Source organism: Lepidochelys kempii, chromosome 21, assembly GCF_965140265.1.
Source record: "Lepidochelys kempii isolate rLepKem1 chromosome 21, rLepKem1.hap2, whole genome shotgun sequence".
NCBI classification, from domain to species: Eukaryota; Metazoa; Chordata; order Testudines; family Cheloniidae; genus Lepidochelys; species Lepidochelys kempii.
The window spans coordinates 18,237,130-18,254,504 of record NC_133276.1 but is presented as its reverse complement, the minus strand read 5'-3'; the positions used below and the strand labels follow the sequence as shown (position 1 = coordinate 18,254,504).

The following is a 17,375-nucleotide window of genomic DNA, read 5'->3' as shown; positions in this document are numbered from 1 at the left end:
CACTTCAATCTCCCTGGACACACAGTAGCAGATTTAAAGGTAGCCATCCTGCAGCAAAAAAACTTCAGGACCAGGCTTCAAAGAGAAATGGCTGAGCTTCAGTTCATTTGCAAATTGGACACCATCAGCTCAGGATGAAACAAAGACTGTGACGGGCCAACTACAAAAGCAGTTTCTCCTCCCTTGGTGTTCACACCTCAGCTGCTAGAAAAGGACCTCATCCTCCCTGATTGAACTAACCTCGTCATCCCTAACCTGATTCTTGCTTGCATATTTATACCTGCCTCTGGGAATTTCCACTACATACATCTGACGAAGTGGGTATTCACCCACGAAAGCTTGTGCTCCAATACATTTGTTAGTCTATAAGGTGCCACAGGACTCTTTGCTGCTTTTGTAGAGAGATGGTAGCCCATGTTTCAAGCATGGGGTCTTCATCTGAGAACAAAGGTTGCAAGAGGCCACATATCACTGGATGTCGGAACAAAGACTAGGCCACCAAAGGTGGTGAGAAATAAGATTATAGGTCTAGAACTGTTTGAAATGACCAGTGAGCAGTGAGTCATGTCAGAATTTCAGGATAAAGAGCCTGGAGGGCCCTTCCAGAATGTAAAGGTATCCTTGCTGGTAAAGCATCCTGTTCCTTAGTTGGAACATGTTGCCTGTCTGGGTGTTAGAGATTTCTAGGGTTCTCTGGAGACAATTAGTGTAAGGGTCTTGAAGCAGTTGGGCCCATATGGAGTATAGCAAGAGGTTACTCACCATTCCGTGGAAGAAATTTGATGGCCTTAGGATGATAGACAGTGGCTCAGGACCCGAAATGTGGTATTCATCTTTATGGGAGAGTGCATCGACTTTCACGTTTTGCATTCCAGGGCATTAGGTGACAACGAAATTGAAGCAAGAAAAGAATAGGGACCGTCAGATTTGGAGCTGATTGAGATGTCGGACTGTGCAGAGATACTTCAAGATTTTGTGGTCTGTGAGGACCTGGACTAGGAATCTGGCCCCTTCTAAGAGATGGTGCAATTCTTCAGAAGTGGCCTGGATGACTAATAGCTCCTTGTCGTATATGCTGTAGTTCCTTTCTTGGGCGATGCTCTGGAACTGCTCCCCATGAAGCCAGTCAGGACTCTGGGGAAGTCTCCTTTCTGTAAGCAGCCTGTCTTCAGGACACAAAGCTCCCACAACTTCCACCTTCCTGGGTCTGACCTCGGAGCATTCAGCATCCTCTGGCCTTCCGTGCGCTTCCCAAAAGCGAGTCCGCTCAGGCGGGGCTCCTGGGGAAGCCAGAGGGTCCTGCACCCCAACTCCGCAGTCAGACGTGACTCTCAGCCAGCCAGAAAAACAGAGGTTTACTAGATGACAGGAACATGGTCTAACACAGAGCTTGTAGGTGCAGAGAACAGGACCCCTCAGCTGGGTCCATTTTGGGGGCCAGTGAGCCAGACAACCACATCTGCACTTCACTCCATGTCCCAGCCAGCCCCAAACTGAAACTCCCTCCAGCCCCTCCTCCTCTGGGCTTTGTCCCTTTCCCAGGGCCAGGAGGTCACCTGATTCCTTTGTTCTCCAACCCTTTAGCTCTCACCTTGCAGGGGGGAAGGGCCAACGCCATCAGTTGCCAGGAAACAGGGTGTTGGCCATTCTCTGTGTCCAGACCCCTGCACACACCTGCTATCTAGGGCTCTGCAATGATCATACACCCTTACTCCACCATCTAGACACTTAAGAACTGCATAGGGGAAACTGAGGCACCCCCACAATATTCAGAGGAAACATTAAGAACAGTCCCACTTCCTCACAATGACTAATAGCTCCTTGTCGCATATGCTGTAGTTCCTTTCTCCTGGGTTCAGCTGATGGGAGAAGAAGGTGCACAGGTGGGTTTAGTTGTTGGGAGGGTTTTGTTGCACTAGTACCACACCAAGGGCAAAATCAAAGGCATTGGGTTCCACGGTAAATATAAGGGTGGGTTTTGGATGGACAAAGATGGGAGAAGAAAGGAAAGCTTTTTTTTAGCTGATTGAATGTGTGTTCACTGTCCATGGACCAGACAAACTGACCTCGCTTTTCGAGGAGGACTATTTGGGAGGTTACCAGGTGGAAGAACTCTTAGCTAAAGCACTGGGAAACATTGATAAGCCCCTGGACATCCCTCAGAGTGGCCCACTGTGATGACAGAGACCTTACGCAGGTCCATGGTTAGTCTCTCTGGGGAGACTGTGTAACCCAGAAACTGTGTTCCAGTCAAATTCACATTTTTCTAATTTGGCATATAAATTCTGATATAATCTTTCTAGAACGTGGCATGCATGCTGGGTCCAGTTCTCAGAGATGACTAGGATGTCGTCTACGTAAATGACAACAAAATGGTCCAATGTATCCCTGAAAATGTTATTTACAGAATGTTGGAACATAGCGGGGGTATTACATAGCCCAAACACCATCACAGTATATTCAAAATAGCCATAACAGATGTGCAATGCATTCTTTTACTCATCTTCCGCCTAATCCAAACAAGGCCCTGTGCAGGTCTAGTTTAGTGACCATCTTCAGAGCAAAACCTTTTAAAAAGTTTGTTGATAAGAGGCAAGGGGTAATGGTTTCAGATGGTTATCTCATTTAGAGCTTGCTAGTCAAACCACAAATGTAGGGAACTGTCTTTCTTGGTGACGAAGAAAATCGGAGCTCCGTCTGGGGCCTTGGAGGGGCAGTTGAACCCTTTGCCCTGGCTGTCTTGTAGGTAGTCTATAAGAGTCTGAAGTTCTGGTTCTGAAAGGGAATAAATACATCCAAATGATATTTCTGCTCTGACCTATCTGATCTATAGGGCAGCTGTAGGGCTGATGAAGCAGCAAGATAGTGGCCTTCCCCTTGTCAAAGACATTGGACAGATCTTGGTATTTTGCATGTATAGCTGTAACAGTTGGTGGGGTCTGGATGAGAACAGCAAGGCCCCCTCTGACCTCTCTTGGCTTGCCTTGACAAGGGACGCTGTGTTGGTGAGCCTTAAGTGGGCCTGACTGCATAAAAAGCCAGTCAGTTGCGAACCAGCTGAGCAGCGAACAGCAGAGTAGCTAACAAAAGGAGTTTGCCTGGGAGTTCACCTGGGGAGAGCTCACTGAGGCCTACATCTTGCCGGATTCTCTGAGTAATTACTACAACTCCTGAGGAAGGTCGTAGAAGGAAGGTAATATAGATGGGGCTTGTTCAGCTGTTGTGACCTGCACTGGATGTGTTATGTTTGTTTTTCTTCCACAGGACAGATGCGACTTTGTCTGTACAAAGTGCAAGCTGGTCTCCATACTGGAAGAGAAGGTTCAAGGTCCGGAGCAACAGGTATCGACCCTGCATTGTATAAGAGAAACTGAAGATTTCCGGGATGGATGTCAGGATAGGCTTCTACAGGCACAAGGTTCTGAAGATTCAGAGCAGGCTGCGCAGCGGGGACAGGGGGACGGTGAAGAAATTTGGCAACATGTGACCTCCAGAAGAAAAAAGGGGAACATCCATGTACCAGCAGGGCAGATACAGGTAAGTAACCGTTTTCATGTTCTCTCCACAGGTACTAATGCGGAGAGTGGACCAGATGTTACGTCTGGGGGAAGGGAGCAGAAGGAGACTCCATCGATTGGAAGGCATGAGATCCACTGTCCTAGGGTTGGGAGTTCCACGACCACCGCTCCCAAGAGAAGGAGGCGGGTGGTGGTGGTCGGGGACTCTCTCCACAGGGGGACTGAGTCATCTATCTGCCACCCCGACCGGGAAAACCGAGAAGTCTGCTGCTTGCCAGGAGCTAAGATTCACGATGTGACGGAGAGACTGCTGAGACTCATCAAGCCCTCAGATCGCTACCCCTTCCTGCTTCTTCACGTGGGCACCAATGATACTGCCAAGAATGACCTTGAGCGGATCACTGTGGACTACGTGGCTCTGGGAAGAAGGATAAAGGAGTTTGAGGCGCAGGTGGAAGGAAAAGGCCTGGGTAGAGACCATCAAATCGTGGAAGTCAACGAATGGCTACGCAAGTGGTGTCGGAGAGAAGGCTTTGGATTCTTTGACCATGGGATGGTGTTCCAAGAAGGAGGAGTGCTAGGCAGAGACGGGCTCCACCTAACGAAGAGAGGGAAGAGCATCTTCGCAAGCAGGCTGGCTAACCTAGTAAGGAGGGCTTTAAACTAGGTTTACCGGGGGAAGGAGACCAAAGCCCTGAGGTAAGTGGGGAAGTGGGATACCGGGAGGAGGCACGAGCAGGAGCGTGTGAGAGGGGAGGGCTCCTGCCTCATACTGAGAAAGAGGGGCGATCAGCAGGTTACTTCAAGTGCCTATATACAAATGTGTGAAGCCTGGGAAACAAGCAGGGAGAACTCAAGGTCCTGGTGATGTCAAGGAATTATGATGTGATTGGAATAACAGAGACTTGGTGGGATAACTCACATGACTGGAGTACTGTCATGGATGGATATAAGCTGTTCAGGAAGGACAGGCAGGGCAGAAAAGGTGGGGGAGTAGCACTGTATGTAAGGGAGCAGTATGACTGCTCAGAGCTCAAGTATGAAACTGCAGAAAAACCTGAGAGTCTCTGGATTAAGTTTAGAAGTCTGAGCACCAAGGGTGATGTAGTGGTGGGAGTCTTCTATAGACCACCGGACCAGGGGGATAAGGTGGACGAGGCTTTCTTCCAACAACTCGCAGAAGTTACTAGATCGCAGGCCCTGGTTCTCATGGGAGACTTCAATCACCCTGATATGAGGGGCGATCAGCAGGTTATTTCAAGTGCCTATATACAAATGCACAAAGCCTTGGAAACAAGCAGGGAGAACTCAAGGTCCTGGTGATGTCAAGGAATTATGATGTGCTTGGAATAACAGAGACTTGGTGGGATAACTCACATGACTGGAGTACTGTCATGGATGGTTATAAACTGTTCAGGAAGGACAGGCAAGGCAGAAAAGGTGGGGGAGTAGCACTGTATGTAAGGGAGCAGTATGATTCACCAAGGGAAGGTCATGCCTGATTAATCTAATCACCTTCTATGATGAGATTACTGGTTCTGTGGATGAAAGGAAAGCAGTGGATGTATTGTTTCTTGACTTTAGCAAAGCTTTTGACATGGTCTCCCACAGTATTCTTGTCAGCAAGTTAAGAAGTATGGGCTGGATGAATGCACTATAAGGTGGGTAGAAAGTTGGCTAGATTGTAGGGCTCAACGGGTAGTGATCAATGGCTCCATGTCTAGTTGGCAGCCGGTATCAAGTGGAGTGCCCCAAGGATCGGTCCTGGGGCCGGTTTTGTTCAGTATCTTCATAAATGATCTGGAGGATGGTGTGGATTGCACTCTCAGCAAATTTGCGGATGATACTAAACTGGGAGGAGAGGTAGATACGCTGGAGGGTAGGGATAGGATACAGAGGGCCCTAGACAAATTAGAGGATTGGGCCAAAAGAAATCTGATGAGGTTCAACAAGGACAAGTGCAGAGTCCTGCACTTAGGATGGAAGAACCCCATGCTCCGCAGGAGACTAGGGACCGAATGGCTCGGCAGCAGTTCTGCAGAAAAGGACCTAGGGGTTACAGTGGACGAGAAGTTGGATATGAGTCAACAGTGTGCCCTTGTTGCCAAGAAGGCCAATGGCATTTTGGGATGTATAACTAGGGGCATTGCCAGCAGATCGAGGGACGTGATTGTTCCCCTCTATTCGACATTGGTGAGGCCTCATCTGGAGTACTGTGTCCAGTTTTGGGCCCCACACTACAAGAAGGATATGGAAAAATTGGAAAGAGTCCAGCGGAGGGCAAGAAAAATGATTAGGGGACTGGAACACATGATGTATGAGGAGAGGCTCAGGGAACTGGGGATGTTTAGTCTTCAGAAGAGAAGAATGAGGGGGGATTTGATAGCTGCTTTCAACTACCTGAAAGGGGGTTCCAAAGAGGATGGATCTAGACTGTTCTCAGTGGTAGCTGATGACAGAACAAGGAGTAATGGTCTCAAGTTGCAGTGGGGGTTAGGTTTAGGTTGGATATTAAGAAAAACTTTTTCACTAGGAGCGTGGTGAAACACTGGAATGCGTTACCTAGGGAGGTGGTGGAATCTCCTTCCTTAGAGGCTTTTAAGATCAGGCTTGAGAAAGCCCTGGCTGGGATGATTTAGTTGGGGATTGGTCCTGCTTTGAGCAGGGGGTTGGACTAGATGACGTCCTGAGGTCTGTTCCAACCCTGATATTCTATGGTTCTATGATTCAACAGGTACAAGAAGGGAGTTGCCTCTTTTCCAGGAACAAGTTTGAAGCAGCACAATTGATGACAGTGCAGGGAGGTGAATTTGATCATGCTAGTGCTCCAGCGAATCTGAGGATCGTGAGTGATTAGCCAGGTGATGCTGAGAATAACCATGAAGGGGGGGAATGGACTAGACCAACTGTAAAGTCTTCTGGTGGTCATGGATGATAGTTATTTCTAAAGGAACTGTTTCTCATGTAATGAGGCTAGAAGACAGGAAAGAGCTGTCAACTGCCTTGATAAGATCTGGAATGGGCTTGGCCCATGTTGGCATCTGATGTTGCTGTGCGAATTCTAGGTCAATAAAGTTACCAGATGCTCCTGAATCTACTCGGAGTTTGAGGTGGACATCCATGATGGCCGGATGTCTTGAGCGGAGTGGGATGCAAAGGTGAGTAGAGTGAAGTGCTGCCACCAACAGGGTGCTCATGGAGTGGTGCCAGGAGTGTGAGCTAGATGAGGAGAATTACACCGTTCTCATCCCAGACCCTCACTCAGGGCTGGGACCCCGTGTTTCCTGGCTGGAAGATGGGTGGACTTTTCACCGGGCAACCTGTGGCATAATGACCAGCTCTGCCACACTACAGACATAGGCCTGCCAGGCATCGTCGGTTCTTTCCAGAACCAAGACAGGGCCAGGTACTGCTGAGTGGCATCAGCTCTGGTTGTTGCATGAGGTCAGTTGGAGGCTGGGGTTGGGCAAGTGTGATCTTGACTCCGTAGCGTCAGGGCACCGCCTTCTTTTCCTGATAACATTCTCATAGTCAGCTATTGATTTCAATGCTAAATTCGATCAGGACCCCCAAACCGGCTGGGATTTCTGTCTGCACTAGTTCGTCCTTTACTTCACCCAGATCACCTGGAAATGATGGTGCTGCATGGCCTTTTTCCATTCCGTGCCAGCTGTGGGCAGCGGAATTCTGGGGCATGGCTGGTGACCAACTGGCAGCTTTGTCTCAGGGCACGAAGTGCAGACTCCACCATGAGAGTCCAATTCAGGTTGTCAAAGATGGTTTTCATAGTCTGGATAAAATTCTCGAACTCCTCCAAAAGGGGACTAGATTGTACAAGGGAGAGGCCCAGGCCAGGAGATTTAGGACTAGACCCACCATCGGTCTACTGGTGGGGTCTATGGTCTAATCCTGAACAAGAGGCAGCATTGGTTCAGAAACCCACAAAAAGTGCTGTAATCCCCAGCGAACCCGTCTGGAAGGGGAATCTTCAGGTCCGTGAAGGGAGGGAGGAGAGGCTAGAGCCTGAAGGGCTGCACACTGCACCTGCAGAGTGCCAGCCTGCATTTGCAGGCTCTGTAGGGAACCCAACAGATCAGATAGGGAAGGGCTACTCTTGATGGGATTTGTACCTGCAGGCAGCTGTGCCTCTTGACCCTCTCTGAGTTCTCCTCTTCAGTTTTGGAATGCTCAAACTATTAAGGACTGGGTCATGGGCAGCTGTTCCTAACGATCAGTAATCAGGATGGGAAGCTGGCCTAATGGTTAGAGGGGGGTGACCAGGCCTAGTGGCCAAAGCCTGAATCAGGAGCCAAGTTGTCAAGTCCAAGGAGCAAACCGGAATTGGGGGCCAGGAACCAGGAGACAAGGATCAGAGCCAGGGTCAGAAGCCAAATGCAAAGTCCAGGTGGCAAGTGGGAGCCAAGAACCAGGAAGCAGCAGCCAAGGGTCAGAACCAGAGTATCAGCTAGGAGCAGGAAACAGGAAAAAGGCACTGGAGGCAGGAGCAAGGGCCAGGAGCAAGCTGAGAGAAGCAGCAGGAAATAGGAAGTGGGATGCTATTGAGCAGCCGGGGACTCAGGCCTGCTGCAAGGTTTAAGAATGTACCTGCTGGTATCTTTAGTCAGTTAGGAGGCCAGATTAATTAGCTGAATCAGCTGAGAGCAATTAGCTGGGTCTGGGTTCAGCTGTGGGTCCCTGACACACAGCTTTCCAGGATAAAGTCCCTGATCCTACAAGCATGGCCTACATTCTTTGTTCCTAGATATGTAACTTCGCCTTATTAAAACACACATTGTTTTCTTGCACCCAGCTTACCAAGTGATCCAGATCTCTCTGTATCAGTGGCCTGTCCTCTTCATTATGTACCACTCCCCCAATATTTGTGTCATCTGCACGCTTTATAAGTGATTATTTCATTTTCTGCCAGATCATTGATAAAATTGTTAAATAGCACAGGACCAAGAACCCATCCCTGCAGGACCGCACTAGAAACACAGATGTTCAATGACGATTTCCCATTTACATTTGCCATCTATCACATAACAAGTTTTTAGTCCATTTAATGTGTGACATGTTAATTTTGTATCATATTAGTTTTTTAATCAAAGTGTCATGTGGTACCAAGTCAAATGCTTAACAGAAGTCTAAGTATATTACATTAATACTACTACCTTTATCTACCAAACTTGACATCTCATCAAAAAAAGATATCAAGTTAATTTGATCTATTTTCCATAAATCAATGTCGATTGGCATTAATTATATTATCCTCCTTTAAGTCTTTATTATCCAAGCCCGAATCAGCCGTTCCATTGTTTTGCTCATGATCAATGTCAGGCTTACATACTTATAATTACCCAAGTCAGCCTGTTTACTCTTTTTAAATATTGGCACAACAATAGCTTTCTTCTAGTCCTGTGGAACTTCCCAAGAGAAGCAAAGGGCAGAACGAGCAGTTCGTCTGAAAGAGTGAAGTTGAATGCGATGATAAGGTGATGAACAGATACTAGATAACCATAACTTGGAGGTTGGCGCTAAGTCCACAAAGGGACTAAGATGCCGAACAGCCTTTTTACACACCTAAGTTCACTATTTAGGCAACACTGATATTCTCAAAAACACCGTCAGCTGCCACCTAACTCTGTGGGCACCTAAACTTTCACCAGTCAGCATGCACAAGGCCACCTAACTGCTGATGCAATCTCACAGATAAGGAACTGCTCACAGCCCTTGCTGAAGTAGGATTCTGTTGTATCAACCAGTCAAGGTACTAACAAGCTTCAACAGGACTTTATTTTCAAAGTGGAAACCTCTTTACCAAGCTGCTGGTGTACCCTCTGTAGCTTTCTCCCAGCCTCTCAACTCTTCCCCCCACCTTCCTGTTTCCTGTCCTTTCAGACTCCCAACAGCCAGTGCTCCCAATTCTAATAATTACAAGCATCATCTAAACCCCACATTCCCTCCTCTCTTAAGAAACTCTCCCAATTAAAATAAACGTTATTGTTCTAACCACAGGAACAAATATGAAACAAGACACTACACTGTTGGCAGAAATATTACACTGAAAACAATGTAGATACTAATATATAGTCTCTAGTCCAGACAGGTGGTCGTCTGGGTCTGACAGGCTGTCTCTCAAGCCATGGGTCCAGTGCAATGTCTTGTTGTGTTGGTACTACGGTGAAGTCATCCAATGCAGACTGGGTGTTGGCATAATCTCCTCTTGGTGCATAGGCAGGTGCAAGACAAGAAGCATTCCATACCCGCCCATCAGAAAGTCGATAGGTGTAAGGTCCCTTCTTCTCTATGATTTTAAGAGGAGCTGTGAATTTATGGTCCCCTTTGCGTAAAATTCCAGGTTTTTGTATTCTAACAAAGGAATCACACTCAAACTTTGATTCCTTAGCACCCCGCTGCTTGTCTGTGAAAGCCTTAGACTTGCTTGGTTCTGTTCAACGGTTTTTCTCACATCATTCTCGTTTGGGGATCAGGTCGTGCCTTTAACAATCCAGCAATGTTCAGTTTAGTATTCATCTGTTTCCCATGCAGTAACTCTGTGGGTGATCTTTGCATTGTGGCATGTCATGTAGCCCGGTATGCTTGCAAGAAATCAGTAGTGAAGGGTATCCACAATCGCCCTTCCAGTTTAGGCGTTTGCAAACTCTCTTTCAAACTTCTGCTACTGTATGTCCAGGGAGATTGAAGTGTTCTCCTACAGGTTTTTGTATATTGCCATTCCATTTTAGAGTACAGGATGAAGTCTGGTCCTGAAGTTTTTTTGCTGCAGGATGCCTACACTCAGTAGTTTATAAGCTTTGTAATGATATCTTACAAGAGACCATTTGCATGAAGCATATTCCACTTTCTTTATATTCACACTCATTAGCATATTTTCATAAAATCACATGGAGTGCAACATCACAGAGAGTCTGTTTGTTAAGTTTAGAGGCAAGAGCAACAAGGATGATGTTGTGGTGGGCATCTGCTATAGACCACGAGACCAGGAGGATGAGGTAGACGAGGATTTCTTCAGACAACTAACAGAAGTTTCCAGATCACAGGCCCTGGTTCTCATGGGGGACTTCAAACACTGGGACATCTGCTGAGAGAGCAATACAGCAATGCACAGACAATCCAGGAAGATTTTGGAGAGTGTTGGGGACAACTTCCTGGTACAAGTCCTGTAGGAACCAACCAGGGGTCGTGCTCCTCTTGACCTGCTGCTCACAAACCGAGAAGAATTGGTAGGGGAAGTAGAAGTGGGTGGCAACCTGGGCAGCAATGACCATGAGATCATCAAGTTCAGAATCCTGACAAAAGGAAGAAAAGAGAGCAACAGAATAGGGACCCTGGACTTCAGAAAATCAGACTTTGACTTCCTCAGGGAACTGATAGCCAGGCCTGTAACTAGAGCTGATCCAGAGAATAGAAGGGTGAGCTGTCTTCCAGGTGCTAAGATACGGGATGTGGACCTGAGTTCATAGAATCATAGAATCCTAGAATATCAGGGTTGGAAGGGACCTCAGGAGGTCATCTAGTCCAACCCGCTGCTCAAAGCAGGACCAATCCCCAACTAAATCATCCCAGCCAGGGCTTTGTCAAGCCTAACCTTAAAAATATCTAAGGAAGGAGATTCCACCACCTCCCTAGGTAACGCATTCCAGTGTTTCACCACCCTCCTAGTGAAAAAGTTTTTCCTAATATCCAACCTAAACCTCCCCCACTGCAACTTGAGACCATTACTCCTTGTTCTGTCATCAGCTACCACTGAGAACAGTCTAGATCCATCCTCTTTGGAACCCCTTTTCAGGTAGTTGAAAGCAGCTATCAAATCCCCCCTTATTCTTCTCTTCTGCAGACTAAACAATCCCAGGTCCCTCAGCCTCTCCTCATAAGTCATGCGTTCCAGTCTCCTAATCATTTTTGTTGCCCTCCGCTGGACTCTTTTTCCACATCCTTCTTGTAGTGTGGGGCCCAAAACTGGACACAGTACTCAGATGAGGCCCCACCAACATCGAATAGAGGGGAATGATCACATCCCTCAATCTGCTGGCAATGCCCCTACATATACATCCCAAAATGCCATTGGCCTTCTTGGCAACAAGGGCACACTGTTGACTCATATCCAGCTTCTCGTCCACTGTAACCCCTAGGTCCTTTTCTGCAGAACTGCTGCCGAGCCATTTGGTCCCTAGTCTGTAGCGGTGCATGAGATTTTTCTGTCCTAAGTGCAGGACTCTGCACTTGTCCTTGTTGAACCTCATCAGATTTCTTTTGGCCCAATCCTCTAATTTGTCTAGGGTCCTCTGTATCCTATCCCTGCCCTCCAGCGTATTTACCTCTCCTCCCAGTTTAGTGTAATCTGCAAACTTGCTGACGGTGCAATCCACACCATCCTCCAGATCATTTATGAAGATACTGAACAAAACCGGCCCCAGGACTGACCCTTGGGGCACTCCACTTGATACCAGCTGCCAACTAGACATGGAGCCATTGAGCACTACCCGTTGAGCCCGACAATCTAGCCAACTTTCTATCCACCGTATAGTCCATTCATCCAGCCCATACTTCTTTAACTTGCTGGCAAGAATACTGTGGGAGACCGTGTCAAAAGCTTTGAGTTTGAAAAGGATCCTAAAGGGAGCGGGAAAGAATCCACTGATTGTCCTTCATGTGGGAACAAATGATACTGGTAGATTCTCGCTGGAATGTATCAACGGAGACTATGCCAGGCTGTGGAAGACGCTTAAGGAAATCGAGGCTCAGGTGATCTTTAGTGGGATTCTGCCTATTCCTAGAGAAGGGCAACAAAGGTGTGACAAGATTATGACTATCAACAGATGGCTCAGGCAGTGGTACTATCAGGAGGGCTTTGGGATGTATGGCCACTGGGAAGCATTCATGGACAGAGGACAGTTCTCTTGGGATGGACTTCATCTGAGTAGGGAAGGAAATAGACTTCTAGGATGGAGGCTGGCACAACTGATTAAGAGAGCTGTAAACTAGGAATTTGGGGGAGATGGTTGGGAGATGTCCAGGTAATCTCCATGCCGGATTTTAGCATTGAGAGGGAAGAAAACAAAGTAAGAAAGGATACAGCCGTGGGTAGGAGAATGGACATAAGGAGGAAGGGCAGTGTGGATACCAGTCTAATTGGTCATACTGGCTGTAGAATGACCGTGCCCAATCGGGTAAATAATGTGAGCGAGGCCAAACAGCAAAAATGAAGATGTTTGTACACCAATGCGAGGAGCCGAGGTAACAAAATGGAGGAACCAGAGCTACTGGTGCAGGAAGGGAAACCAGCTATTCCAGGGAGACCAGAAACAGGGTGGAATAGTCGTCACGACTGGCGTACGGGTATCGAAGGGGAGGTGCTGTTTAGGAAAGACAGAAATAAAGGCAAAGGCGGTGGAGTAGCATTGTAGATCAATGAGGAGGTAGAATGTAAAGAAATAAGAAGCGATGGAAGGGATAAGACTGAGTCCGTCTGGGCAAAAATCACACTGGGGAAGAAAACTACGAGAGCCTCCCCTGGGATAGTGCTTGGGGTGGGCTAGAGACCGCCGGGATCCGATCTGGATATGGACAGAGCCCTCTTCAATGTTTTTAATGAAGTAAATACTAATGGGAACTGCGTGATCATGGGAGACTTTAACTTCCCAGATATAGACTGGAGGACGAGTGCTAGTAATAATAATAGGGCTCAGATTTTCCTGGATGCGATAGCTGATGGATTCCTTCAACAAGTAGTTGCTGAACCGACAAGAGGGGATGCCATTTTAGATTTGGTTTTGGTGAGTAGTGAGGACCTCACAGAAGAAATGGTTGTAGGGGATAATCTTGGTTCAAGTGATCATGAGCTAATTCAGTTCAAACTGAATGGAAGGATAAACAAAAATAAATCTGCCACTAGGGTTTTGATTTCAAAAGGGCTGACTTTCAAAAATTAAGGAAATTAGTTAGGAAAGTGGATTGGACTGAAGAACTGATGGATCTAAAGGCAGAGGAGGCCTGGGATTACTTCAAGTCAAAGCTGCAGAAGCTATCGGAAGCCTGCATCCCAAGAAAGGGGAAAAAATTCATCGGCAGGAGTTGTAGACCAAGCTGGATGAGCAAGAATCATAGAATCATAGAATCATAGAATATCAGGGTTGGAAGGGACCCCAGAAGGTCATCTAGTCCAACCCCCTGCTCAAAGCAGGACCAATTCCCAGTTAAATCATCCCAGCCAGGGCTTTGTCAAGCCTGACCTTAAAAACCTCTAAGGAAGGAGATTCTACCACCTCCCTAGGTAACGCATTCCAGTGTTTCACCACCCTCTTAGTGAAAAAGTTTTTCCTAATATCCAATCTAAACCTCCCCCACTGCAACTTGAGACCATTACTCCTCATTCTGTCATCTGCTACCATTGAGAACAGTCTAGAGCCATCCTCTTTGGAACCCCCTTTCAGGTAGTTGAAAGCAGCTATCAAATCCCCCCTCATTCTTCTCTTCTGCAGGCTAAACAATCCCAGCTCCCTCACCCTCTCCTCATAACTCATGTGTTCCAGTCCCCTAATCATTTTTGTTGCCCTTCGCTGGACTCTCTCCAATTTATCCACATCCTTCTTGAAGTGTGGGGCCCAAAACTGGACACAGTACTCCAGATGAGGCCTCACCAATGTCGAATAGAGGGGAATGATCATGTCCCTCGATCTGCTCGCTATGCCCCTACTTATACATCCCAAAATGCCATTGGCCTTCTTGGCAACAAGGGCACACTGCTGACTCATATCCAGCTTCTCGTCCACTGTCACCCCTAGGTCCTTTTCCGCAGAACTGCTGCCTAGCCATTCGGTCCCTAGTCTGTAGCTGTGCATTGGGTTCTTCCGTCCTAAGTGCAGGACCCTGCACTTATCCTTATTGAACCTCATCAGATTTCTTTTGGCCCATTCTAAATTACATTCTAGGGGGATACTGTGATTTGATTGTACCACTTTAAATAATGAATGACAAAGCACAATATATAAAAGTAATAATGATCATTACTCCAGGAAGGACAGGTTAGGCACTTTAGAATTCACTACTCAAAGAATTAAATTTAAGCAGACGAGAGAAATAAAATTATGAAATGCACAGACCAGTAAAAAAAAAACGAAAATAACAGCACTGTAATCCTTAACGAACTTTGAAAAAATAAAATTACAGAGAATATATGTGCCTTGCGCATTTCGACAGGAAGTACTAAGACGTAAAAACAATACTACAAGTGTGTGTTCGGGGATGAGTGTGTGTGTTGGGGAAAATGAAGTGTGTGTGTTGGGGAGGGTGAGAGACAGGGCACCGTCACAAGTCTGAAGGCTGGCTCAGTCCAGCAGCAGTGGCCAGCAGCTCCCACTCCTAACCCAGAGCAGTCCAGCAGCACACGCACAGATTCCTGTGTCTCCACCCCAGCTCAGCGGAAAGTAGGTACATGGGTGGAAGGATGTGGACACCCCGACATCATCCCTCCCTCCCCTGCACAGCACACAGGAGGCTCCCAGGAGCAGCTTTGCCAGGAGCGGCTCCAAGCAGTGGGAGGGGGCAGTAGCAGAGACAGCCAAAGAGCAGCAGTAGGGGATGGGGAGGGACAGGACACCCCTGCTCCGGATGCACCCCCTTAGGAAGGGGTGCCCTGGGCCATTGTCCATCTCACCCACCCCAAAAGCCAGCTGATACCAGTCAGCTCTGTGTTCTTGGGGAACCAGGGTGCAGTATCCAGCCTGTCTGACTCATGAAAGACACCCCCAGCCTCTGTTTAAACCAAAACCCATCAGAGAAAAAGCTTGTAGAGAGCAATGAAGGGCAGATGGGAGACACACCTAGACCCCTCCTGACAAGGGGGGGGGAGGGATAGCTCAGTGGTTTGAGCATTGGCCTGCTAAACCCAGGGTTGTGAGTTCAATCCTTGAGGGGGCCATTTAGGGATCTGGGGCAAAAATTGGGGATTGGTCCTGCTTTGAGCAGGGGGTTGGACTAGATGACCTCCTGAGGTCCCTTCCAACCCTGATATTCTATGATTCTAAGGGTGACAAGATTAAGACATCTCTATTAGCATACAGAATGGAAAACGAAGACAACTCCCCTAGCCTCATCTGCATGAAAGATGGGACAGGGAGACATCTCAATTTGCATACAGAATGGAAAACAAAGAACCGCACTGAACTCTGGGACCAGAAAAGCAGGGACGCACTGCATCATGGGAATCTCTGCTCCAGATGTTAATGAACCTATGCCTGCACACACCCAGCTCAGCAGTTATCAGACTAATTCTAGTAATAAATCCTTGACTGATATCCAAAATACTGAAGCAGCCTAGTTGCATTGTGAGCTCCCTGGAAGAAAACACCACCCATAGCCAAGAGTGATCAGCTCCTATTGTCTAGCCTAAAGAAAACCTTTGAGTCATCAGTTTACCTATAAACAAATCTAGTGTTCTCCCTGGAACCCTTGTATTTTCTCTACAAAAATCCCTACTCACCCTCCAGCCAGTGTTCTGATGCTTAGATCCAAACTATGCATCAGTTCCACTGGGACTCCATCTTCTCCGGACTGATCGTGCTGGGGGCTCTGCCGATCTCTTATCTTCATGACCCTGAGCTACCACCATCACCTGGGAACCCTGATCAGTTCACGCTTCACGGAGTGGTGAGATCTCTTTCTCTGTGTTTTCCTTTCTGCCTCAGGTATTACCCTTTAATAATGGATGTTATGTTGGTTTAGTCTCTCCTTGTATGGTTATCATTATTATTCAATAAATAACCCTTATGGTTAAGTTGGGTGTTTCTCTCTCACTCTCTGAATCTTACTCGTTTGTGTCTTTAGTTTCTCCCATTTACTCTTCAGCCACGCTTCTTTTACCTAAGCTAAAAGATCCCTGTAGTGCCCAAAAATACTGTATGGTTTGCTCATCAAGTGGGTTACCACCAGAACAAATATAACGTGAAAGTGGGATAGGGACGTGCTGAACTTGGGGCACATAAGTGGGGGGCAGCAGAGAGTGCTGCTCAGCTCAGCCCATTGAGACCAGGAGCGCTTAAGGGTACCAGCTTGAAAAGTGCTGCGTAACCCAGCTCACTGAGCACAAGGACAGATGCGGGGATCAGCTGGAGCGTGCTGATTGACCCAGTCCACTCAGACTTGCTTTGTTAGTGTGTGTGTGTGTGTGCGTAGGTTCATCTAGCTCCAAGGCTGTAGGAACCCAGCCTCGGGGAACCGAGGTCCGGCAGGAGAGCTCCATTGGGAGGGGACTTGCAGAAGGAAGGAGTAGAGCTCCATATGAACATACAAGTGACATAAGCGGCGCATTAATAGAATGACAGCACCCCCCCAAAGAGTAACCCGAATAAATGAGCATACCCCAAAGTAACGGGCACATCTGGTAACACAGCCCCGCTCTCAAGACAAGGGGAGCGGAGTGAACAAAGCACTGTACATCAGGAAACTAGGCCTCAACTTCAACTCCCCATTTCGCTTCAGTGCTACCCAGAAAAAATCACTGATCTCCTTAACTCTGTACATCTGACTGTTGGCACACCAGGAACCAGGGAGGAGTCACAGAGATCATTGTTGCTCTCTTCATCTCTCTCCGGCTCCAGGAGTTCAGAAGAACATTGAGCCACCACTGTAACAACTTACAAAGGAGAGCGATTCAGTGCGAGCAGCGGGCATATCCCTTTCCCCAAGAGTGGCAGGCAGTGCAGCCCCAGGCTGGGACCCAGGGTCATCATTCAGGGTCAGGGGCTTAAGGATTCACCATGGCAGGGGAAGACAGCACCCCACCGAACACAATGCCATGCTCCTTCTCAGGACACACAGCTCCATCCTCAGCCACTG

At 47.6% G+C, this 17,375-nt stretch overlaps 1 protein-coding gene across 1 annotated transcript in view; it reads left to right on the top strand.

Moving 5' to 3' along the window:
* LOC140901228 (uncharacterized) overlaps positions 1-17,375 on the top strand; it is a 53,164-nt gene that overhangs the window by 9,751 nt on the left and 26,038 nt on the right. The window contains exons 2-3 of the mRNA XM_073319675.1: positions 3,270-3,342; positions 3,569-4,217. Of these exons, the coding sequence (XP_073175776.1) occupies positions 3,270-3,342; positions 3,569-4,185 (690 nt within the window). The 3' untranslated portion in view covers positions 4,186-4,217. The remainder of the gene's footprint in view (positions 1-3,269; positions 3,343-3,568; positions 4,218-17,375) is intronic.